This window comes from Mchenga conophoros, linkage group LG18 (assembly GCF_057382185.1).
Source record: "Mchenga conophoros isolate Kocher_MC1m ecotype Shallow Benthic linkage group LG18, M_conophoros_male_GT1.1, whole genome shotgun sequence".
In the NCBI taxonomy this organism is placed as follows: domain Eukaryota; kingdom Metazoa; phylum Chordata; class Actinopteri; order Cichliformes; family Cichlidae; genus Mchenga; species Mchenga conophoros.
The window spans coordinates 13155054-13180548 of record NC_140543.1 but is presented as its reverse complement, the minus strand read 5'-3'; the positions used below and the strand labels follow the sequence as shown (position 1 = coordinate 13180548).

Below are 25495 nucleotides of genomic sequence, written 5' to 3'. Positions count from 1 at the left end.
AGTTAGTTTCCAGTAACTAGGTGGATCCCAGTTTATTTCTCATGTTGTTGACATGCCCTACTTTGGTGCCTTTAAAAAAGTTCACGCATTAGATCATGTAATTTTTCAGTCAGTCATTACCAGCAAAAAAAAATCCAAGTTAGAGCACGCTTAAATAAATGCACAATAAATGCAAAAGTTTGTGCTTATTCTCTTTAGAACAAAATCCTATTTGTTTCGTTTCATATCTTTCACGTGGTTGTCAGTGCCACACCTGCCTTAGTTGCATTCAAACAGACTGCCGGCGTGTGAAGGCGGAGGTTAAACAAATGTTTAGTGTCTACATTATGCTTTATTTATCTGAAATATACGTCTCTAACTATAACATTTACTCCTATGTTGCTTGAGGCTCTTGTAATTGGAGTGTGGCATACTGTACTCTAAAGGTTTCTCAATATGTAACTGTCACACTGACAGTTACATATTGAGAAATACTGTTGAATGGCTGCTGAATGAAGGTGTTAAGTGCATTCTTACTTGCGTAACTTGTTCTCAATTCTTGTCCAAAAAGTTCTGCTGGGGAAATCCTTGTACTTAACAGTATTTAATGACATTAACAGAATAACAGACTTGAACATGGGAACTTTTTTGGTAAACTTTAGGTGAATATCTACAGCAATGATCCCTGGGCTTGGGCTCCAATACGAATCTGTGGCTGTTGACAGTTACATAGGTAACATCTAAACTGTGAATCTTGACTGTTGCTGAGATATACGGGTGGTAAGGTTGAAATTTGGTCTTGACAACATGAAGACATGGACCCAACCTGCTAACTAAAAATTCATGATAGTAAAATTAGAAAAAGACTGAACTAGTAAGGCTTGTCTGGAAGGGTTGCTGTGTATAGTGTGTAAGTCTATTCTCTCTTAAAAGAACAACTTAGGTTGGCAAAGTTACACCTAAGCAAACCATTAAACATCTGAAATAATTAGACAGATAACACAAAGTGGAAATGTGTGGCTATAATCCACAGCATCACATTTGGAGAAAACCAGACACAGCGCAAACATCTCATTGCAACTGTCAAGCACGGTGGTAGAGGTTGGAGCTTGTCACAGGATCTCCAACATCTTGCAGTGACTGAGTTGACCATGAACTCATCTTTATATCAAAGTACTCTATAATCAATGTGAGGTCATCTGGCACGGTCAAAGGTTGGTCATGCGACAGGATGATCCTAAGCACAACTGCAAATCTACAACAGAATGGCTAAAAAAAGAAATAAATCAAAGTGTTGCAATGGGCCAGTCAAAGCACAGACCTCAACCTGTTTGAAATGTAGTGGTGGTAGGAGAGAGAGAGCTGTGCATAAATGAATCCCTGCAAACCTCAATGAACTGAAGCAACACTGTAAGGAAGCGTGGGCCAAAATTCCCCTACAACCATAAGAGATCGATGAATCTTACAGAAAACAGTTACTTCAATCTATTGCTGCCCAAATAATCAATCGTGGGTTTTACTTAGTTTTTCTACACACTGCTTCTGATTTATTTTGATTTTGTTTCTGTTAAATAAATAATGGCACAGTGTAACATGTTGTGTTGTGTCATCTAAGGTTTTTTTTTTAAATCATGAACTGATACATAAAACTTTAGAACTGAATGAAGGCGTACTTTCTTTTTACCGTCACTCTCAAATTTGGTAGATATTAAAATGATTATCAGTTATAACACTAAAAAAATATGGTTATTATATATTATACAACATACAGACGGCACAGGCAGTTCATCTAAATTCACACACATTAGGATAAAAACACAATCATAGAAGCAAAACTGACATTTTTTAATATACGCACAGCACTGCTAATAGTATACCACATATGTCATATTTTATATTTATTTTATTGATAAAACTATTTGTAGATATTTTTAAAAATCCAAAAGAAAACAACAAAATCTACAAGTTGGCCACCACATGCAAGAGAAAATTAAATAGGTATAATTAAGTAATGAGGTTAAATAAACAAAGTATCCTACTCTCCACTGAGCAGGAGCAGACTATTACCACACAGCCATTATGGTGCAAAGGGCTTCTGCACTGGAGCATAAGTGCTCTTGCATAATTGCTGATTGTATCAAACTGCAAAATCAGAGCAGTGGCTGCCACAGCCATAAAAGTCAAATATCCAACTAATAAGACATTTCTGTTCATGTCAAAATAAATTACCCTTTAAACAGAAAAATAAGGATTTAGTTGAATATTAAAATTCCAAAACAGAAAACCATTCCCATTTCTTGGGTCTTTTCTTTCTTTGGAAACTGGCAATTGTGTAGCTTGATAAGATCTTTCTGACACGCTAACAGCATATTTACTACATACAAACATGAGATTTTCCTTTAGATCGCTTGATAAATTCATCTTAAAGCCTCATTTGACTGAATCACTCTCAAACACTGTAATCCTTTCATCTGATAACATAAATCTTCACACCCCCACCTATATTTTAAGAGCACACAGTAAATGTATGGTGTTTTTTTCTATAGAAAAAGAAACATTTTGATGTCTATCACAGAATAAAGACGAAAGGTTTGTTGTTGTTCATTTACTCTTAAATGTGTGGAAATTCCCTGCAGGTGTTACGCAAAGTTTTATCGGACCATAAAGACTTTATATCAGCATAGTTCACGAGGCCTTCCGGAAATATGAGAACTCCATTTTGACCCTTGAATCTTACCAAAAAGGGGACATAAAAAAGAGACAACAAGTCTTTGTATTTTCAAGTCATAAGTGCAGGTTTATATAACATTAATGTTGCCCAACCTTACATGACAATAATAATTGCCTTTTAGGCTCAGATATATTGACTTCAGAAGCAATATTAGTCTGATATGTGCGGTGTAGGGATACATGTTAGCGCAACATTAAACGCTTGTTTACATTCTTCAGTATTCTCAGAAAACCTGACTTTAATGTGGGAAACTTGAGCTGTAAGAGTACATCAGGATGTACATGCATCTTCCCTACAGTCATATTAAGTTCTGACAGATGATAAACTTTGCATTAAAGATACTTGTCAGAATCCATCTATGCATATCCACCCATGTTAATTCCTGACAAGAGGCTCCTGCGGCACATTTAGAAGGATTCTTTTTGAACGCCCTGTGACAGGTACTAATGAGCCTCAAGCGGCTAAGTGGACATCTGATAGCACTCTTCGGTGTGAAGCGTGCCACTGACCTGTCCCTTTCTTTTTCTTTTGTGCCTGCAGGATACTTGTGCTCACTTCAGGTATTTACTGCTCCCACATGCAACCTGCATGTGTCGTAAAGAAAGAATCTGCATTTGATGCCACCCAGGCTCTAAAGACGTTTACATACGTTCAGATTGCTCTGATTAAATTGTCTCTATTTTTTTTTTGGAGGGGCAATTCTGGTCTTGCAGTGAATATTTCATGTTAGATGTGCGGGTTTGATCACAGTACAATTCAACTGAACATTCATTGGCAAACCAATGAGTAACTTTCTAAGAAAAAAAAGGTTGTTGGCTGTGCCGAGCTCTGTTCCTGTATGTGACTGCATATTTGAAAAATCCTGATGGATTAATGGTATTGAGTATTTGTCAGAAGATGATGGTCTGCTGCCAAAGCTACTTGGACTCTGTCTGTGCAAAGATGCACAGTGTTGTCTTCAGCATTCCCGTCAGATAATGTGATATGTTGTTTTATCCCTTCATTATCGCTGTCATTTAACATCTCCAAGAATACATTTATCATTGTGTGAGAAACTTTACTTTGGCACGCAGTACAAAAAAAAAAAGAAGCAGCAGTATAGATGAGGACAGGGCTTTTTACTCGCTGCAGACTGAATAATGATACTGATTTAACATTTACTTCTCTTGCAACGATCCATTTGTAAACTGCAGTGTACCAAAAAAAGGAAAAATGAAAGCAAACACATGGGAAAGCTATCCAAAACAAGTTAGCTTCTACTATTTCTTTTTCAGTTTTATTATTATTGCTTTATTTTGAAGCAAAGGTCAAGGAGTTGCAAATCCGTCCTTTCTTTCCTTCCTTCCGCTCTTCCTTTCTTTTGGAAGCATGCCTGTGAGGAGGCCTTCAAAATTCATTTGAGGTTTAAATTTTAACTGACTGCTTTCTGGAAGGAAAAATAACCGTGTCAACATGATCAAAAGGTTCTTTAATCTCAGGGGCATTGATTTGTGCCGCAAACGTCACTATGATTCGGCCTTTTTGCTTTTCATGTCAACATTAAATCAACTAGGACATGAATACAACAAACAGGCGTAAGTTTACTATAATCTTACAGGCCTCTGCAATAACAAGTATTTTTTATTGTCTTTTGATGTTAGGTTAGGACATCAGACCTTCAGTAGCCAGTTGCAAGTGCAATAAGGAGATTTTATATATTCATAAACATATATAAACATACACAAAGCCACCTCTAGAGATGCAACAATTTCCCAGAAGTTCCGGGAACCTTAATGGCCAATTTCACAGAACATTTATTGCAGCATCAAAATAAAACCTGATTGTGATGGCAGAACTGACACAGACCACAGTGGCAGACAAATCTATGTGTGCATGTTATGTAGTGATGTGGATAGTAAGATTAGGTTGATGCATATTCCTGTCCTATCCCAGACCTGTAATTTATTCCATCCATATATCAGCGATGTACTTTGCTGAGTGTTGCGGGGGCTTGGATTTTGTTTGAGCTATGACTGTGAGACTGTGAGAGGCAAGACACGGGTCACCAGTCAATCACGAAGCTGACTCTAATGATAGATGAGTAATTTTACACCTGCAGGCACTTAGAGTTGTCTGTCAGAGTCTGGAAAAATGTATTGCAGACTCAGGGAGAAAATGAGAACACTTGGAGAACACTTCAAACACATTTGGCACACTAGAAAACCCAAAACAAATGACCAAATATGCACTTTTTTTGCGGGATTAGAGTTGAAATGAAAGACAACACTGCTAAACTTTATGGACCAAAGAGTATGGCACATTACAGCTGTAGACCACGGACTATGGAAAACCAGAGGATGAAGCTCCCAGTGCACTGGATTTGTGCTGATGTTAACGCCAGAGGAGCTTTGAAATTTCTAAGCAATATATACCTCATCACTCATCAAGCTCACTCTGTAACTTTACGGTGCTGTGGTTGCTAAACATTTCCACTTTGCAATAATATCACTGACAATCAATTGTCGAGTATCTTGGAGGGAATCCTGCAGCATTACTATGGTTGAGCTGTTTAGAATGACTCATTCTTTTACAAATGTTTGTAAAGGCAGGCTGCATGGCTAGCATCTTTTATATGCATGTGCCAATGGGGCAGAAAACAGCTAAATTCAAAGACTAAGACATGTGGCCCAATACGTTTGTCCATATAATGCGGCTACGTTGAGCATTTTTGGAGATTTTAATTTTCCCCTAGCGGTTTTATTTTATTCTAATGTATTATGCAATCAGCTCTGCCCTTCAAATGACAAGTTTCAGTAGATAAGATCCAACATTATACCACTGAACAAATAACATGGTTTTGGATTTTGTGGAAGAAAGTTACATAACCATAATTACCCCCTGTTTTTGTAGGGGACTCCCCCAAGGGTTTCATCTTTAGGTATTAGTTACAAAACTCTGGAAAATGAGAAGCCTGTTATGTAAAAAGTATTGTGAATCTTGGACTACTTCAAAGTAGATGTTATCATTACACAGATATTACACATATCAGGAAGGCAGAAAGTCAGGTTTTGCACCACGCATGGATTCTGACTGAAAGACTACTTTTTACCCTCGTAATAATGCTACAGGATCTGCCATGATGGGTTTTGACTCGTTATGATAGAAACACCATCGAATGCATTAGAGTTTGGTGAGCGTTACAGAGCCAGTTTGCTATTCGTATGCGGGGGAGTGTGTTCCAACTTTTGAGTGAGGGGTGTTTGTTGCCCGTAGACGCAAACACAGTGATGCACAGTGGACATTCGCCACACCAGTGGATAAGTACAAAAGAGAAACTGATATGACCCAAAGCAGAAGCCAAGCTCGTCTGATGGATGACAGCCCTCAGCAGCAAAGAGTATAAACACATGCAGTGGCTTGTTTGAGGGGAGCCTGAGGGGAAATCTCAAGCACGATTATTTCGATTATTATTACCAACTTTTGGTCAACTCAGGCAAACTCTTATGAAATGTCCTCTTTTCAGTGCTCCTTAACCACATTTGAGCAAAGAAGGCAAAGATCTGGTTTGTATTTATGACTGTGTTGTATTTAACTATTGTTTTATGCCTAACTTACATTTCTTAATCTAGTTCATAACTAAGCAGATGGCTCAGCAGGGAAAGACCATTTATTGGAAGATGAAAAGCAGGGGTACTTACCATTATCACCAAATAATGAATCACGTAATACCAATATTCCCACATTACAACATTTCTAATCGTAACAGGATGATTATCCTGTTATCTTCAGGAAGAATGTTGTATTACGATAAGAGATGGTCTGGAAAGTTTAACAAGTGCTATGGGAAATGCAATTTCAAGTCGGCTCAACTTACAAAAGGCTCTTGAAAGCTGATGAACATATAGCTGCTAGCAAAGGCCTTTTAAAAGAAGGCTAAAATTATTAACATTTTATTATTAGAAATAATTTCAAATATTTTCAATTTAATTAAACATTCTCACATAGTGTCACAGCTTTGCCTTCACTGTCTGAGCATGCACTATCTGTATTTTATGATACTTTATGAATGTTTAAGCTCTAAGAGTGATTCTTGAGCCACTACAACCACATCAACACTTGTAGCCAAACTAAACGTGCACATGTACATTGTCAGCATTACGCTTTTTTAAAGAAAGTTTAACACAGTTGTCTGTTAAACATGCAAAGAAAAAAGAGAAAAGAAAACAACTCAGTGCTTTACATTTCACTTCAGGCACTTTACAAACTGCCAGACTCAACTCCACAAAGACTATGGCCTGAAGGGTGTACTGGAAAGTGAGATTAATGGCCTACTAAGCTATGTTGGGCTTAAAGTTGTAGTTTCTGTGTCACAGAAGTGCTTGTGATAAATTACCGTGGTAACTTATGCCAAACACATCACCTGGTCAGGTGCATGTTATGTTTCCCAGTGTTAATTTAAAATCTTATGGAAGCACCATAATTTGAATGATTCTTTTATTTACAGCATGCAGTATAACGCAATATAGATTCTCTGCTGGAATATATTTTATATGTGCAAGAAAACCACACAGTAAAGTGCAAACTGAAGGTTGCATACTTGAGTCGAATCTACAGCTAAGTCTCTTTCACACTACTTGAATTGCAGCTAAAAGAACACAGAACACACACCAACTATACCGCTTCAGTCAGTGAAATTAATTTCCAATTGACTGGCCCACAAACCACAGCTCTTAAGTGTCTAATGTGTAGCCACACCTTAATCACTTAACCACCATTTATCTTCATGATCCTCTGATAATGTCTCTGATTGGAATAGGCGTCACTCATAGGGATCATTTAGTGTAGAGGAGTCACGACCTGTGAAATGCCCCATTATATGTGACCACGCATACAACTTGAAGCAGAAAACCCGGCTTAACAGAGAATATTGACAACCCCCATAATTATACTTGATAAATCCAGGTGGGGCTTTAGGTTTTATCAAGCCGGCCAAGGCAAACAAGATGCACAAATAAGCTCAGAACTTGCTTTCGTTCTTTCTTTTTATGTATAGCACAAATCTTTTTGTTTTCAACCGCTGTGGTTTTATTGTTTTGAAACTCCTTCAGGAAACAAAGGAAATACCTTCCGCCCATATTTTTCATGATACTGTATCCAGAATAAACATATGTAGTTTACACATTTGGATATCTGCGTGAATGCTTGCTTACTATATGCACGCCAAAATTGCTTTGTACAAAGAATTTGCAAAAAGTACAAAATGCAAACAGCAAACCCCCACGAGTCAATAATTTTATTTATACTGTCACTGCAGAGTTGGTACTTCATGCACTTGTGCAGTTTATGGTTTGTGTTTAACTCATCCATAGGAGAAAATATATATTTTATATATTTATTTAGTGTTTTTTAGAAAACAATATGAACTGCTTTTGTAGTTGGTGTTGTAGAATTTTGTAGTTGGTGTTGTAAAGTTGCCTGTAGTTTCAAAGCTTGTCCCGAAGCCATCACTAAAAAATGCAAACACTGCTTACCTGTAACAGATTTGCTCAGTTGCAGTAACAGTTCGCCCTCTAGTGGAAGCAAAGTGGAACTGCACTGACAGGACACTGGAAAAGGACATTCAACGTTATTGCACATTTCTGTGCAAAACACATAGCTGTGAAAATCTCCTGACAGCTGAAAAAGTCCACACGTCTAGAAAACAAAAACAGAGAAAATGGGCAGAATTCAAATTCATCCTTAGGAAAGGATTTAATCATGACCTAATCACTCCTATAATAATACACTTCATGTAAATAATGTGAGTCATGATCACACAGTGTTTTGGTTACAGGCCTGGTAAATTCCAAGTGCTACATCAGCACAGAGATTGTTTAAATGTTATTGATCTATTTGTTTGTCATCTTGGTATTGCTCATTTGAGTTATTCTTTACTACTCACGATTTTCTTTTACTTAGGCGTGACGTTTATGGCGTTATCTCTGTACTGCTCTAGCACTTGAAATTTCATTGCTGTAGGACTAATAACAGAGTCTGATCTTATACTTATGCTATCTTAAAGAATACAGTTTTTGCGTGCATGTGTGTGTCTATCAAAGCCAATTGGCACTGCAGTAAAGTCAGTGGTGTTGTCATGTTTGGCACTGTAAATGTGGCCTTTACAAACAACACCAATGCGTAAACCCCAGGAGAAAAAAAAAGGGGCAATAGATTCAAACTAACAGGGCTTTTTACTATGAGGTGACCTTGCATAAACCATGTGTATAAATGTAAGCACAGTGATTACGGGACACACATCATTTAGAAACAGGAAATATGAACGACGCATTGGTTGTTTACCTTTACCGGGAATCTGATTAAATCACCACTTAACACTGGCTGTGGCGATGCCTTTGAGACGTGCTCGAAGGCTGTATTTTTGTTTTTCCGCCAAACCACTGTTTTCAAGGTTAAGAAACCTGAGCCATTCATGTCATCATCTGGTGTTTGTGCAGCTTTATCGTAGTTAATAATACCTTTAAAGTCTGTGTTGGTACACAGGGGCCTGGGAAAGCTGTAATAGTGGGTTAGGCGACCCAGGCAAACTTCACGTTCTTCCTTTGGGCCAGCTGAATTATAAATAAGCACATAAACATATCGATAAGCATGGACATATACTAGAGTTTTGGATTACAAAAAGAGTCTTGGCGAGGGCAGGGGTCGCTGGCTGCATTAGCAAACGGGTGTCTCTGAGCACATTGCTGCCTTGACTGGTGTTATCTGCGCGGTGGGTTGTGGGTGTGTGAGCGTCGAAGTAAAATGGCGGACTTGGCAAACGAAGGTGAGTAAGTGGCAGAATGAGAAAAACAATACAGCTACTGTGGCCATGTAAAGCGTGTCTGTTCGTGGTTTGCATATTTGATAGCTGAAATCAAGCAACTGTGGCACACGTAAATGGCGACTTCAGGTGGATTAATAACGTCGCGGCGTTTATAAGGTTACAGCGTTAGCAAACAGGCTAACAATGCTAACGCTGGGCTTGGGGTAATACCTGGAATGTCTTGGAACGCCCTCCAGTTCTGCCTGTCAGTTAGCCGGTTTACCTTCTAACGCTAGCACCCGGCTATTTATAGTCGGTGTGTGTGTATTTGTTGCCATTTGTGGTGAGCTAAACGATCTAAGGTGATTATAAACGCCAAACTTGGGTAAGCCACATTTGAAAAGCACAGCGTGTAACGAAGCTAATATGTAAGAACAGCAGTGAATGGAAACAGTGTCCGTGTTTATTTCATGTTGTTAGCTTTACGTTTTAGGTTTGCTTGACGTTCATTTAGGCGCGTAGAGGAAAATGTCAGCCAGTCAGACAATGCTTCGGTTTAGCCTCTGCTTGTTTGCGCGTTTTCTTATTCCATCAAAATCAGATTGTCATCTTGTTTGGCTTCTAATATGGGAGAATGAAGTGAGGACTGTAGTGACATTGTTTGTCAGGCGACATGACTCATGCTGGTTGGAGCGCATTAGCAGGCTAACTAGCCATCGAGCTAAACCTCCCTGGGCTTTAAGGAACAACCAGTGGCGCCGACTATTTACTGAAAAGGGTCAGATGGGTATATATGCTAACTGGTTAACATAAGCAAGGGACGCATTGGGGCTACTTGTATTTCAGATGTGAATAGAAGTGTTTCATGCCGGAAATCTTATATTCATTGGACAAGTTAGCTGATTGTGAGACAGACAGCAGATACAAAGGTGGGGGTAAAATGTAGGTCACACAACATTTTCTTTAGTTTCACACAAAAATGATCAGCTTAAACCATGCGGAGCGTGTGTCAAAGCGGTGATTGTCGCTTCAGGAAACAATCGTGGCTATGTGCTGCCGGCTTTTGGCTGATATCGCATGCATGCATGTTTTGCGCAGCTACAGCGATGCTACACCTGTTCAGTGTGCAGGCCTGACCCAGACAGAGGAAAACCTTTGTCTGCTAACGTTATAGGATTACACATCTTACACCAGGGTACAGTGTGAACATAGTCGTTAAGTGGCTTGAGCTGACATCATGTTATCGCCTAGCCTGGCTTTAGTTATTCTTGTTATGTTATGATCATAGATTATGGAGGCAAGAAAATACCGGTGGAAAGCGTCATAATTTCTCATTTAGTTATTTATTTATTTAAAATTACACAGTCTCTGTCTAGTTTGCCCATTCTGCAATACGTGTATTTGCATATCTCACATTTGATCACGTTATTTAGTTTATTGTGGATTGTTCACTTTAGGTAAACTTAATGTGATTTAATTGTTCCAGGAACTTCTAATAGGATTGTATGGTTAAGTTTAGTGTACTCGGTTTGATGGCATGATTTCGCCTGGCTGGTTGACACAGATAGAAATCAGATTGTTGTTAAGCTGCATTTTTGCAGGTCATCTTTTTAAGTTTCTTACATTTAAATTAGTTGTGAACAGTTGTTTAACTCACTGGAATCTTGACCACAGCAATTTTTGAAAAGTTAGACTTTTTATTTTTAATCAGCTGTACAGTCTATAAAATAGAAGATGTCCAAATACACTTACTGCTGCACACCTTAAGTTAGTGTTTAGATGACTAGCCTACATCTTTTCTTAACAGACAAGCCTGCCATAGCGCCCCCTGTGTTTGTTTTCCATAAAGATAAACCACAGAAGGTAAGTTTCTGTTTTGTTTTGCTTTTCTTTATCTATAAGGGCTAAAATTGCCTTTTTGAGTTTGCAGATGTTATTTATGCCAACATTTAGTCAAGCTGAGTTTCTGAAAAGCACACATCCTAGAAAAGTTGTTGGATTCAAATTTGTCACTGTTAGCAGCATTTCCTGCAAAATCAGCGCACATCTTTCTTGCTAGTTTGTTTCTAATTTAATTAAGTCAAATTTTCATGCATTTAAGAAAGCTACCTAGGATTTATGAGTAATGGTGCTCCTTTGGTATAAATAAACCCCCCCCCAAACATTTTGCACTTCCTTGCAGAGATCTGCTGAGGGCTCAAGTGCAGAGGATGGAGAAGGTAAATGAAATATCCAAATTGGCCACTTTGTTTGTCCATGTTATCTTTCTGTTTAAACTGACATACAGTCATTATCATTTCACTTCATTCAGATTCAGATAAAGATGAGGGAAGCTATACTCCCCCTGTGAAAAGGGAAAGGACCTCATCATTCCCACCCCCACATTCTGGTAAGGGCACGTGATGACTAAGCAAAGCAGAGCGTTTACTTTATGTTGCTTCTTGCCTGTGGTGTACACATTGATTTGTATGCTGAGTGCAGTGCCTGTCTGTTACTTTGCAGTTCCCAAGAACAATGTATTCATGCCCTCAAGTTTCTGCCAGTCTCCGACTGGGAACTCTGACTCCGAGCCAGGTGAGCAATCTAGACCACTATTAGTTTTCCTTTCACAGCTTAAAGGGCCCCTGTGGTTAAAAAAAAAAAAAAAAATCTCAGTATTAAAAATCAAACGCTTCAACAATTTAAGGCAGTTGGCACAAGACGCTCACTAAAACTGGTAAATAGTAGCTTTTGCTCACTTAAAGATTTTAAGTCACAGATCATTTTGGTAATTCTAAAAGTGTCACAAACTCTTAACTCTCACCAAGTTGACTCTTAGTTCTAGTTGACTCTTATTTAGCTATTTTACTCTGATTTTGTCCTTTCAGAGTCTTTACTGCATAAACATAAACTGAAAGCAAATTTTTATAAATGTAGTATTGGTATTTACTTTACAACTTTTTGAATTATTCAAAATATTTCTGCATCTTGTTTTTGTTTGGCTTAAATTTAAGTCTTTGTATTTAGTCTGGTTTGAGATTTCACTTCTCCTTGCTCATTTCTCATTTGGCTCTCACTGCTCCAAAGATCTGTCAGTTTGTGTCATGTGTTGCACAAAGACCGTTCAGTATACCAAGCAGGGAGAAGTCTTTTTCTATATTTTGTAATTTGCCGCCCTCTCAAAACCTTCAGTAATACAGAAAATTTGTTTTTCTTTTAAGTTATAAGAACAATATGGCCTTGAGTCGCTTGTGATCCTGCCTCCATGCTCTGAACTGCCAGATTCAACTGGAAAACAAATGTGTGATGCTTGAATTTAAAAAAGGCAGAGTTAAGGTTAACATTAGTAAATACATAGGGTTTGTTATTATGATTTCCTAGTGTCATGTGGTGATAGCTGACAGCAATTTTCCAAGTGCCACTGCTACAGAGGACTAGCTTATTGGGTATTAAAAGCTAGTTTATTTAGCGCCGTCTTAGGTGTCTATGGTGTCTTTCTATGAATACAGTATGACTTGGATATAATAGCTGTTCCCACATTAGATCCTTCTTTGTAATTGAAGTATTTCTTTCTTTGCAAATGTATAAAATATAACCTGAAATTCTAAACAAGCTGCAGCTGGTAGGTTAGGGTAAGTTGGGCTTTAAACTTTAAAGGTTTCCGCTTCATGACCTTGCTTGGGCAAGCTCCTTGCCAGGGTTAGAGGTGTGTTTGTGTCAAACTAAAATTTGTCATTTTTTTATGTTGTTTATGCCCTTTTGTTAAGTTAAAAAGCCATGTAAATCCCCCCACCCCAAACAATACATTTAGTCATTTGCAGTTTATATATCTGTTGTTCATTTGCACAGGAAGTCTACAAGGCCAAAAAAGTAGTTATGTTAGTTGGCATAAATTAGGCTAATGGGAACAAAAACATATGCATATTTGTTAAATAAGAAATTAAACAGTAACTGTAAGGAGAGGAAGTTAGGGTGAAGCTGGATTAACAACATTGTTTATCAGTAGCATATCTCTAACACAAAGCTTGTAAATAATTATCTTGTGGTAACTTTGCTTTGAACTCAGCAGCACTCGTCTGTGTCTGGTTTTCCTGCCAAAGCATAATATTTATAGGATGTCTGACCAGTAAATTTGTTGTATCACTTTAGATGTTAAATGATTTTGTTTAATTTGTGAAGCTCAGCTTAATCAGTCATTTGCCGAGTAGCCGTTCATACTTTAATTTGTTGAATCACTTTCATCAAGGTCATATTACACTGGTAAGACGAGTCAAAATGGGGGAAAATATCATTATGAAAAATACTGACTAGTTAATAGAGATATGAAATTATTATTGCAGAAGCACTTTAAGGGAGAATAAGGAAGTATGATTTTTATGGATTTTTTTTTTAATCCCATCTCTTGTCAAAGATAAGTGACCCAATCTTCTTTTTTTTTTCTTTTTTGCTTTAATGGCTTGAGCTCAATTGAAAAGTGACGTAGAGGTTTAAATCACTAGTCAACAGATTTACGGAGAGGACTTCCACTTGAGCAAACAAACAGGCTGTAGATAATAACTGCCTGAAGCATGTTACATAATGTGTGTATTTGAAAGTAAAAATAATGATGAACAGACTCAAAAAATGTTGTTAATAGGGACGCAGAACTACACTGTGCTGGAAGTTTGGTTATTTTAGTTGCATTTAAAATGTTTATAGTGCTTTTATTGCTTGTGTGGTTTTTTTCTTCATTGTTTGCATGCATGTCCTGAGAGTTGCTGGTTAGTAAAAATGTTGAAAGATATTCACATTCATTTATATTTAATTATGCAAATACTTCTTATAATTAGATTGAAAATGTTTTTCTTTAGCATCTGTGTAATCTAAGCTTCACACATTTATGCACACTGGAAGGGTCTCCTAAACGCTGAGGACAAACAGGATGTGGCTTTTCGCATGTGCTTTTGGGTTTCTGTTCTAGTGCTGATTACTTGATGGTATCCCAATAAAGCCACTGAGATGAAGAGACGGCGGTAGAAATAGATCAAAGGCCCTAGAGCCCGCCATATTACTGAGATTCCAACACAACTCTTAAGGCCGTACAAGGGTTGCTGTGGTAACTGGCTCTGTGGTTACAAAATTTGCAAAGACAGAAGCGCATGCTCACATTAGGTTGTTGTGCAATACCTGAATATGTTTTTTTTTTTTTAACTTTTGCTTCTTTTTATGGTTTGTTACACCAGAGGAGAAGCCCGTGGGGTTCCGTTTAAAACCACCGACTCTCATACATGGACAGGCACCAAGTTCAGGTAGATGTTTAACATGTTTTTGTGTTATTTTTACTATTTATACTATGGTTTTGTTATATACCTGACCACAAAAATCTGGCAAGTAGCTTTTGTAGTTGGTTCAGTTTTTCTGTTTATTTGCAGTATAATACAAAAGCTATTGCTGGATTTGCATGAAATGTTTTTGCATTAGGTGTTACTTGGTCCACACATACAAAATATTTGGAAAAGGTTTCTACTGTTTTAGATGGAGCAAAATTGCATCATATCTTCACAATTACTTTAGATTTGTTACTGAAATAAGAAAAACTGGCAGATATCATCAGATATCATCATGAGGCTCAAAAAAACCCATCTAGATGTAAACTCATTGTTGATCCAGACACTCAGTTCATGCACAGGGTGGAGGGAACTTTCATCCTTGGCAGATGTTTACTCAGACCGATCCTGTTCATTATGCATTATCATTTATTATTCAGGCTTTATCTGATGAGGACATTTAATCTTAATTATCAGCACTGACATTGGTACAGTCCTCATGAACAATTGATATGATTATACAAGTTACAACTATGTTTGAAAGCTGTCACAAAAAGTCAAGCATTTGAATGCAGGTTATGGTCTGGAATAACATCAGATTGTGCAAATATGCCCCCCCCCCCCCCTCAAATGAAGGGATCCCAAATGACTACTAATGTCATATTGACCTACCCCTTACTTGTACTCTACTCCCAGGCAAAGCTTTGAATATTTGCAGATTATTTTTAGTGAATCCAAAAAATTCTTTCTGAGCAGCCCACACATCAACATGTACATATAAAAGATATAACTGTGTGTACAAAGCATGAGAAAAACTGCCTCGGTTGCAGGTGTCCCTAGTCAGAAACCCAAGGAGCAGCAACGCAGTGTCCTCCGCCCTGCAGTTCTCCAGGCACCGCCCTCTAAATCACATTTAGAGTCCAGTGAGTAAAGCTCAGAGTCTTACACTCATTAGTTAATCACATGTAATTTAAGATATAATTGCAGTCGTTGTTCTCACTGTGCAAGCTGTTTTGCTCATGAGGTGTGTCGCTTCAAATGCTATCAGGATAGGTGAAAAGTTGGAATAATTTCCCTTTTTTTTCTGTCTGTAGATTCCAGTTGTGGAACCAATGGTGTGAAAAAGTCATCAGATGGTGCACCTGTGACCCAGTCCCTCTTCCTGAACAACACAGAGCACTCAGCCACGCTGACTAAGACACCGGTGAGAAGAAGCGAAACCTAAACAATTTATAATTAGGAGACAGAAATCAAACATGACTGCATTTCCTGCAGTTTTTGTTTGTTGAGTTTTTGTATTACAGTTTTTGCTTGTGTGTTTTATTTGTCCTGTTGACATATTTGTCTTTTTACTGTGTTAATAGACACAAGTCATAGAATGAAAAGCTCCAGCATAGAAAATTCATGTTTGTTTTTTTAAAAATGTTTTTTGTTTACATTTGATTAAATAATATAAACCTATTTATTAAAACATACATGTGTAAACTGTTACTACAAACATGTTACTACATTGCAACACTTGCTTTTCTGTCATTACCTCAGGTCTCCATCGTTACAGGGTTTTTGTTTGTTTGTTTCTTTAATGAATCTTTCAGCCACAGCTGAAAAAGGCAAACATAATTTGACTAACAAAGAGAAACCACACAGGTTGCATGAGTTTGCTCCTCGTAGTGTTCAGAACAGCAGTCCAGCCAGTTTCAGTCATTTGTTTAGGCCAAATAAAAATTTGTGCTGTGACTGTTTTTAATAAATTAATTATGATTAGGCTTCGGTTTCAGCACCCAATAAAGTCCAAATGACTTCAAAGTGATGACTCATTCACATGCGTATCATTTGTACAAGTAAAGCAAACATTTTGGCTTCATTATTTCTTAAGTCACAAGTATGTTAGAAATTCTGATAATTGAAGAAATAATGAAGCACAGATGTTGCTTGGACACATTTCTTCAAACAGCATGAAAATGAACGAGACCGCCTTGGAGTCATTTGGCCGCACATATATGTGCTTCAGCAGGGTTAGCATAGTTGTATTCAGTTTCCCACAATACTGGATATTACAACCGTTGATTCTTTGTAAGGATGAATAAAGGAAATTGTACGTTTTTATCCTGTGCATAGACCCTAAATCCACTGTTGTTGTCTGCAGCTGGCCCTTCACTAGCTCTTCAGAGTGTTATTACTAGCCACTGTCTAAAGCTATGCAGCTGGATTTGCAGTGAGACCAGAGACTCGGGCAGCTTGCTGATTCTTATTCTTGATTCTTTATGATGGGAACTTCACACTACATTGCATGAATTAACTAGTAACTAAATGATCTGCAATGAGTTTCATCCAGAAATATTAACTATATTGCTGTGCCACTAATAGGCTTGCTAGGTAAATGGATTTGCATTAGGAAAATTAGGCACGTCTTGCTGCTGTATGCCACTTTTCTAGTATTTTGGCTACATACTTGACAATGACCCAGACTGCTAAAAGTGCAATGTCACTTTTTTCTAAGTGAGACTGGGTCCCGTTTGTTTTTATGCAATGCACAGTCAACTGCAAACACAGTTACGGTGCAAGTTGCAGTCAGTGTGGTTTGTGGAAGATATTAATGAAACTTGCTGCATGCAGGGGAAGTTCTTGTTGGTAAAAGATCCTTCAAATCTGATAAAGGCTCAGTGAACACTAGTTATATTAGTTGACCCTGCTGCTCTGTTTCTTCCTGTTTCAGAAACATGAAAATGAGGAAGATGGCTCGAGTGGTAACAAGGATGGAGAAAGAAAAGAGAAGAAAGAGTCAAATGTAGCAATATCATTTGTGTTTGGTCAGAATATCAAAGACAGAGCAAAGGTGAGTTTTCCTTCTGCTGGCTGTGAGCAGGTGAATTCGAAGCAAGAATTTTTGTGTCAAGCAATAGTGTGTGTGTGTTTGGTGAAATTGGATTTAAAAAATAAAGTTTTCTATAGCATGTGTAGCACCATCCTGTTTAGTACATAATGTGACGTTGTTGGTTGGTTGCTGCTAATAGCTAACATATGGTAATGTTAGTCTAACTGGTGACACAGTGCAAATGCAACTAAGTTTCTTACCAAAGTGCAATCAAGAAGCCTACCATCATCAGGATGTTCAGAGGGGAATAGATTAATGTGGGCGATGACCCAAGGGGGGGGCACACAGGAGCTTCCAAGGAAGAGATGCCGTAGTTCTTGGAACCCTTCTTTGTTTGTTTTGGTTTTGAAATTCTGTTGGGAAACTGCTGTGGAAAATTGTTTAGGTAAGCACATTATCTCACTGATAACTTTTACTCACTTCTAATATGAAGTAAATTAAAATAAGTGAAGGGGAGTGAGACGTGAAGAGTCCCACCTGCGAAGATGCTGATGGTTATCAGGATTCCTAATCTTGCTTTGATAAGAAACGTTATGTTTGTAATGCATGTAGTAACCAGTTATCTTGTAGTTTCGCTGTGCTTGTGAAAAGAAAGATTTAACTTCGAAATAACTGGGGGTTAAACCTACTGATCCTATTTTCTGGGTATGCACTCTGTCGGCTGATTGGTCGCTCGGTCTGTACACCGACCTCATGAGATCAAATCAAATAGTGGGGAAGGTGCTTGACTCCAGCTAGTTGGTTCAGTGAACATCTGACTCAAACAGGCTCTCCCTCACACAGACCTATTTTACAAAGTCATCTACAAACCTGAGCATTATGGCTAGTTTTGGTAATTCCCGTTTCAGTGCAGCTAGCCAACAGTGAAGAAACCACTTTCTGCCTATGAGACAGAGTGGACAAGATATTCTAGTTTTTGTTTTTAACATAAAACTCATTGCTGCAGTCAGGGGCACCATAAAAGTGAGCCTTAGGCTGCTTTTTAGCTGTCACAAGTTATATGCTAATAACCAACCCACCTAATGACATCACATTCTTCACACAAGATGGCACTTTTTTTTTTAAGAGTAAGTGGAAATATTTATTGTGAAACTTTAAAGTGGACATGAAACAAGTGCTTACTTATTGCTTGGACCAACATGATGCTTGGATTACATCATATTGGGTTGGTTAAGGATTGTCTGTAGAGATTTCTTAATCTACTTTCTGTCGTAAGATTTCCTTCCTGTGTGTCTCTCTCTCTCGCTCTTGCTCTCGCTCTCTCTCTCTCTCTCTCTAGTTGGAGGAAAACAATAAAGAAGACAATTCAAAGGACGGCGTGCCACTGGACTCTCAATCAGAGGGCACAAATTATTTCTTGCAGTACATCTCTACCACAAGGTAATTAAAAATGTGTTCTACTTCTACATTTTTTTAAAATAGTATTTCTGCAAAATTCAGTATTAACTTTGATCAACGCGTTGATGCACACTTGCATTTCTGCCTTTTCAGTTCAAAAAATGCCACAAACAGTGCAGACAGTGGAGCAAAATTTGTTTTCGGGCAGAATATGTCTGAACGAGTTCTGGTGAGTTAATAGGGTGAATTCAATAGTCTGTTTACCTCCTGCAATACTGCAGAATTCCTAATGACTACAATTGAACGAGCTGCAATGATTAACTCTGTTGTGTTTTCAGAGTCCACCAAAGGGTGACTCTTCAAATGAGGAAAATAAAGACGTGTCAGCTGCCCCTGCTTCAGAGCCCTCATCGCAGGAAGCCACCCCAGAGAAAGGTAAAAAACCCACCCCTCCTATTATTTACAAAAATGGTTGCTATTTGGATTGATTACTAGTAGGTGTAAGCACAAAACTTTACTCCACTCAAGACAAAAACAAGACCTGTGGGCTTATGACTGTATATTCGTTTTATATTGTCTTAAACTTAAAGTCCACCTAAAAAGAAAAAAGCTTGATTTATGTCATAGAAGCAAGGTTTTAAAGTGTCCAGGGTTCGTGTCTTAACATACAAAAGGGGAATACTGAGTGAGAGAATATTTTACTTTGTTCGGTGACTTTGAAAAATAATTTACCATTTCATAGCTACTCAGTGCCCAAGCAATCATAAATGTGGGCGCAGAGCTCAAGTGCCTCTGCTCTGGAAATGATGCAGAGAACATTATCAAGCTTCTCTGTTCGGGGATGGAAGACAAGCTCCTTGATTACCCTGCAGTAGCACTGTTTCTGTGTTGCTAAAGGATCAGTTATATGTTTGTGTTTTATTTCACCAGTGAACAACGTGTCAGAGTCTTTGGAGGAGTCTGCAGCAGCATACACCAAAGCCACAGCCAAGAAGTGCATCTTAGAGAAAGTCGATGTGAAAACTGGAGAGGAATCAGAAAGCAATGTTTTACAGGTGAAAGACAAGGCGGGGTATTTCACTTGAAGATGTGCAGCGAATAACATGGTGAGAATGTTTTATAATCTTCTTTTTTTCCCCCTCCTCTTTTACTTCAGATGCAGTGCAAGTTGTATGTTTTTGAGAAGACTGCTCAGTCGTGGATAGAGAGAGGTCGGGGTTTGCTGAGGCTCAATGACATGGCATCGACAGACGACGGCACGCTACAGTCCCGTCTAGGTAAAAGCACCTTCAAAAAGCTGCTGGAGAGAGGAAAAAAAAAAAAAACCCTTTCTGTTATGAATGTGCACGTTTGTTTTTACAATTCAGTCACCCAAATAGCTTTAGCGGACGAAAGCATCAGATTGTTTTTACTGTTATTCTACCGGGACAGGTAGGGGCGACTATTATCTCAGTAAACCAAAACATACCTTTTGTTTTGATTACACGTGTTATGACAAAACCTAACAATGAACACAAGAGGGAGTCTGTTCCTACTACATGGCTCTGTTGACTGGCCACCGCAGTAGTATTGTGGTAATGTTTATATATGGTGGTTTCATTCAGACAAATCAAAATCTAAGTGGACAAGCATTCTGAAGTTTTGTTTTTAATGAATATTCAACAGTTTCAGAAGTTTCCTTTCACTGTATCCTGGTTAATATTTGACTAGACTGTGAAATCCTGGTACAAATCACATTCTCAGTGACAGAACAGAGCAGTTTCTAGGACTATAGCTGTGTATTTACTGCAAATACTAGTTGTGCCTGTTTAGTGAAGAGATTTTACAGTCAGTGGGCTGAAATGGTAAACACGTGCATATTTGCATCTGTATGTCACTGCTGTCGTGTGTTGCAGTAATGAGGACCCAGGGCAGCCTCCGGTTGATCCTCAACACTAAACTTTGGCCCCAGATGCAAGTGGACAAGGCCAGCGAGAAGAGTGTACGAATCACTGCCATGGACACGGAGGACCAGGGTGTCAAGGTCTTCCTAATATCGGTATGTGTTACTAAACGTTTAACATTTGGACATTTCATTTTTCCAAAGGGTGTTAGCTTTTAAGTGTTTTTCCCCTCCCTGTGTATACATCAAAAGTAAGAAAAACACAGAAAATTGTAATTTCTTTTTTTTTAACAAGCATTGAAGTGGTGAAACATATTCTGCCTCGGTTTCACGCTGTCCCTTCCACTGTTAATGCGTCTTTATCATCGGTCTCATTCTGTTTTTGTGTATTTTTCCTCTTTAGTAAAGGGTGAATACATTTCCATGTTATTAATTTGATCAGCTCAGTATTGTCCTGTGATATTAAAACATTCAATGCCTACAGTTGGTACAAGAATACTGCTTTCAAACATATTATTTTGAGGTAGTTAAAAACTGTTCTTAATAAAATGCATTACTTCCTCCCCCAGATGTTTAACATTCCAGCCGTTCTGTGGGTTTTGGAAAGCATTTAATCTGAAACATCTGCGTATCGAAGTGGCAATTTTATAATTCATATAACACATTTCATTAAATGTAAACTCAGTGTGCATAACCCAAACATGAAAAACATAAAAACAAATGTAGGCTTACTTAAGTCAAAGCAATAAAAAACTAACTTTACAAGAAAGTTTAAAAAAAGAGGCTTTAAGCTTGTTTTGTAAAGTGTAAACAGTTGTAAATGACCTCAAGTCAGCAGGCAGCTTGTTCCAAGGTTCAGTTTCCACAGTAACTGAAGCACCCTCAGCACACTTGGATCTAATTCTGAGAATAGTTAAAAGATCTAATTAGGTTATAGATACTGAGAAAGTCAGAGATGAACTGGGAGGGCAAACTACTGAGAGCTTTATAAGTTTGTAGAAGTACTTGTACAGGTAATTCTGTGTTGAACTGGGAGCCAGTGAAGTGACTTCAGTAGCTGGGTAATATGTTGAAATCTGTAAGGACTCTGGCTGCTGCGTTCTCAACAAGATGAAGTCATCCTACTGATAATTTGGAAAATCCTGCAAATGGAGCGTTACAGTGTACCAATGCAATGTGCATGTGTCATGTCCATGTGGCTGAATTTTGTTTACACTTTTGCATATTTAGGGTAGCTCTAAAGACGTAGGTCAGCTGGCTGCAGCGTTACATCACCGTATCCTGGCCCTGAAGAGCAGGGTGGAACAGGAGTCCGAGACCCCGGCAACAACCATCCCCGATGCCGAGGTACCGCAGTCCAACGAGGATGACAGCGACGAGGAGGACAATGCCTCTGCCTCCGCTTCAGCCTCTACTCCTGCTACAAGTCAGTGATTTGTATTTCTTATTTTGATTTTCTAGTTTTTACTGCAGCAGCTCTTGTTTGTTTTTCAGTGATTCAACTAAAATACCTTTGCTGACATGTTGCGACTCTGCTCCTGCAGGTAATTCAGAGGGAGGAGAGAGCCAGGCAGCTGGAAGCACATAGCGTCACTCTTGGAAAGCCTGCTGAGATGCCGCTGTAGAAGCATTTTGCTGCAGGCATCTCCATGGACACCCCATGACCAACGTGGGTCCTCCAGACCAGTACTTTTGGATATTAGAAGTCTAGCTCCAGGAAATAACCCCCTGTGCCGGAGTGTCTCACCCAACTCGTGCAGTTCATCTTCTCTGCGTTCAGCGTAATATCTGGAGTCGTTTCTTCCCGCCCTCTCCTGTTTTTGTGTTTAATTTTTGTTCTCGAGTATTTTTTTTTTCTTCCTCTCCCCGATAGCAAAAATAAAGACTTCAAAGCTTTGGTTTGGGACTTCTCTGCTCATCATATTGATGAGTGTAAGGGTGTTTTCCTCTACATTTTAAAGTATGGCACATGTTAAGACTGCAGTTTCTACTTTGGGACCTTTATACTCACTCTACAGCCGTACCTCTGGACACCACACATCCAGAGGAGCTTCATTCACATCGTATTTGACTCGTCATCCAGTCGTTTGTTGTTTTTTCTTTTCTTTTTTTTTTCTCTTACATCAAGTCCAGCCTTCCTCTTGCCCCCCTCATCCTGACCAGTCTGTGCGTTAAGTTTTGGCAAATGTAATTTATTTTGGGCTGTCATTTTCATGAGGCATCTCAACACATATGTGCTGTTTGTAATGGCTAGCCAAGACCACTCGAGTTGTCATTAATAGCAGTTTCTTATATTTCCTATTGACCTATATTATAGCAAATAAAAGACTGAAACAGTGCAGTTTCCGCTAATGTGAGTTAATGATTTGGGGACAAAAGGGCAGTTCACCACAATGTTTCGTCTAGATTTCTACGATGTGTTAGTCATTCAGCGTCTGGTTTTTACTTTTTTCCAAAATTAGAAAAAACATGAACTCACCCGTCTACATTCTGCATGTAACTGTTACTTTTCTCCTTTTCCAGCATCCCAGGGGTTTATCGTGTTGATTCATATTTTTATGTTGAAGATTTTTTTTTATTTTATCCATTTACATTTGGAAAAAAGGTTTTGAATGAAAGAATTCATGTGTGGAAAATTTGAGTGACAACTGTAATACCCTTTGAATGTCATGTACATTTGAATATATCATCATTTAGTAGCGCACCATGTTTTCTCATCTCCAGCTGCCCCCTTTACAAAATAAACCATTTTGGACTGACCGCTATTGTTCCCTCTGAAACTGGGTTTTCTGCACTAGCAAGAGGGGTATCAGTATAGTATATGTAATACTTAGACATTGTCTCTAGTGATAAGTAGTACCTGTAAGCAACAGTACAATAATGAATAGCTCTCTAAAGAGGGAACAAATTTTACCCTTGGACATAATTGAATACGTGGAATGAGAACAGCCTATCTGTTTTGTATTCATGTGCTGGATCTGGCCTGCAGGTTGATGAATGCTGTGCTGACTGCACTGAGCAGGAATCAGACTAAATCTTGTTTATATACAGTATTCATCAGGCACAAGGTCATGAATATTTGATGCATGTACCTATCATAACAGCCCAGCCTAATCGTATACATCCAAACTAGAAACATAACTGCCACTGCTCGCAAATTCTTAGCCTTATCTGCCTTTCTGTGGTGACTCGGCAGGAAAGCATTTTTCTGCAGCGTCTCCCGTAAATGATTGCAGTTGTGTGGTGAAAGTCAAAGCTAAACACTCTGAGCTTAGATGCTGGGCTAGTGTAACAAGTCAAGCACTACTAACTTTTTGGAGTTTTACTTGAGGCCTTGACGTGCGCTGCAGATTCTCTTTAATTCTCATCAAATGTGATTCATCTTCATGCTTTTCTTTTAAAAATCTAAATACTGGTAACAACCAAGGGCACGCATCTTTATTGTGATGGTGTTTGTTTGAAAGATTGTTGACTTTGTGAACATGTCGTTAAAAGCAGGGTCGTCGTCAGCACAAAGGATCTTCGCCTCATTGAATTCCCAAACATTAAACTTCACACATAAACCATTTGGTTTTCACCTGAAAGATTGGGCCGCAAACAATAGAAATCTTCTTAACATTTTCTCAAAGTACTTTAAAGTAGTGGGGAAGGAGGTGAGATAAGCATCAGAGAGGAAAATGAATTGCACAACATGCATACCCCCAGTTCTAAAATCAGAAGAAAGCCACCAAAGGTGATTTAAATGGAGACACACTTGAATAGTTTTTTCACCTGGCTTTTGTCAGTAGTGAGGTCAAACTATGTAATGACTAAGTTATAACCGCAATGCGTTTTAAAGTTAGTTATACGAACAAAGCAGTTAGTCAGGTTGTGATTCAGCTTGTTAGGTCAGAATAGAGAGATTGGGACATGGTCTCGACTTAAATGGAGCTTAAAATTGGGACTGTACTTATCAGGGTTTTCCACTAACACTCAGCTACTGTGACTAAAAGGGTTTTTCTCCCAGAACTTCTTGGCGATTGGTATCTATGCCAAGGTTTAAACTTACCATAACACCATCAAACTGATACATGAAAAAATGGAGGAACTAATGAAACAATGTGAAGCATAAATTTATTACTAGCATAATTACGACAAGGTTAGAACAGTTTTTTCAAGGCAATTCTAAAGAAAGACAGAAAATCTTATTTCCTGTTGTCTGTTTTTGCAGAAATAAAATATTTCCTTAAATGCATACCTTGTGAATAGTTTGTTTTAGCCCTGCATCTGTTCTTCATAGAAAACTTGCTGGTCCTGCACAGATTTGGACCACATTTATTTTCCAGCTGATCAAATGGATCACAAGCACTTTTTAAGGCTGAAGAAATATAAGACCACAGTTTTCTACTAGAGTTGGCAAGCCACAGACATTCAAGAAGAAATTTAGAGCATACTAAAACATAGGTGAAACATAAATGTGCTAACGTGGTTTCCACTGCTGAGTCTGTCCTCTTATCTTTTGTAGTCACACTGGAGCTCTAGCTAGACTTTTCATTAGGCATCTCATCCTAGTTTCCATGTGTTATCTTGGGGATGTCTCCCAAATATAGTCATGAATTCTGCTTTGCAGTAAAAAAAAAAATTGAGC

At 38.4% G+C, this 25495-nt stretch overlaps 1 protein-coding gene across 3 annotated transcripts; it reads left to right on the top strand.

Moving 5' to 3' along the window:
- Positions 1 to 9414: 9414 nt before the first annotated feature.
- ranbp3b (RAN binding protein 3b) lies at positions 9415 to 23628 on the top strand. 3 transcript variants are annotated; one of them, XM_085253868.1, is made up of 17 exons: positions 9415 to 9509; positions 11296 to 11351; positions 11671 to 11707; positions 11800 to 11877; positions 11991 to 12062; positions 14690 to 14755; positions 15604 to 15696; positions 15868 to 15977; positions 17490 to 17609; positions 18928 to 19028; positions 19140 to 19215; positions 19325 to 19421; positions 19917 to 20041; positions 20143 to 20263; positions 20882 to 21024; positions 22099 to 22294; positions 22413 to 23628. In XM_085253868.1, the coding sequence occupies exons 1-17, from the start codon at positions 9488 to 9490 to the stop codon at positions 22454 to 22456; spliced, it is 1557 nt and encodes a 518-aa protein (XP_085109994.1). In that variant the 5' UTR covers positions 9415 to 9487; the 3' UTR covers positions 22457 to 23628. The 3 variants fall into 3 exon arrangements, with proteins under 3 accessions (XP_085109994.1, XP_085109995.1, XP_085109993.1); XM_085253869.1 differs by lacking the exon at positions 9415 to 9509 and adding an exon at positions 9616 to 9873; XM_085253867.1 differs by lacking the exon at positions 9415 to 9509 and having other exon boundaries at positions 11253 to 11351.
- The last annotated feature ends 1867 nt before the right edge of the window (positions 23629 to 25495 follow it).

Bases quoted from the DNA above. Each gene is read 5' to 3' on its own strand.
- ranbp3b (XM_085253867.1), top strand. From the start codon at position 11,268: ATGACTAGCCTACATCTTTTCTTAACAGACAAGCCTGCCATAGCGCCC. The intron at 19,029-19,139 runs GTAATTAAAAAT...CTGCCTTTTCAG, and splicing joins CAGTACATCTCTACCACAAG to TTCAAAAAATGCCACAAACA. The intron at 20,264-20,881 runs GTAAAAGCACCT...CGTGTGTTGCAG, and splicing joins CACGCTACAGTCCCGTCTAG to TAATGAGGACCCAGGGCAGC.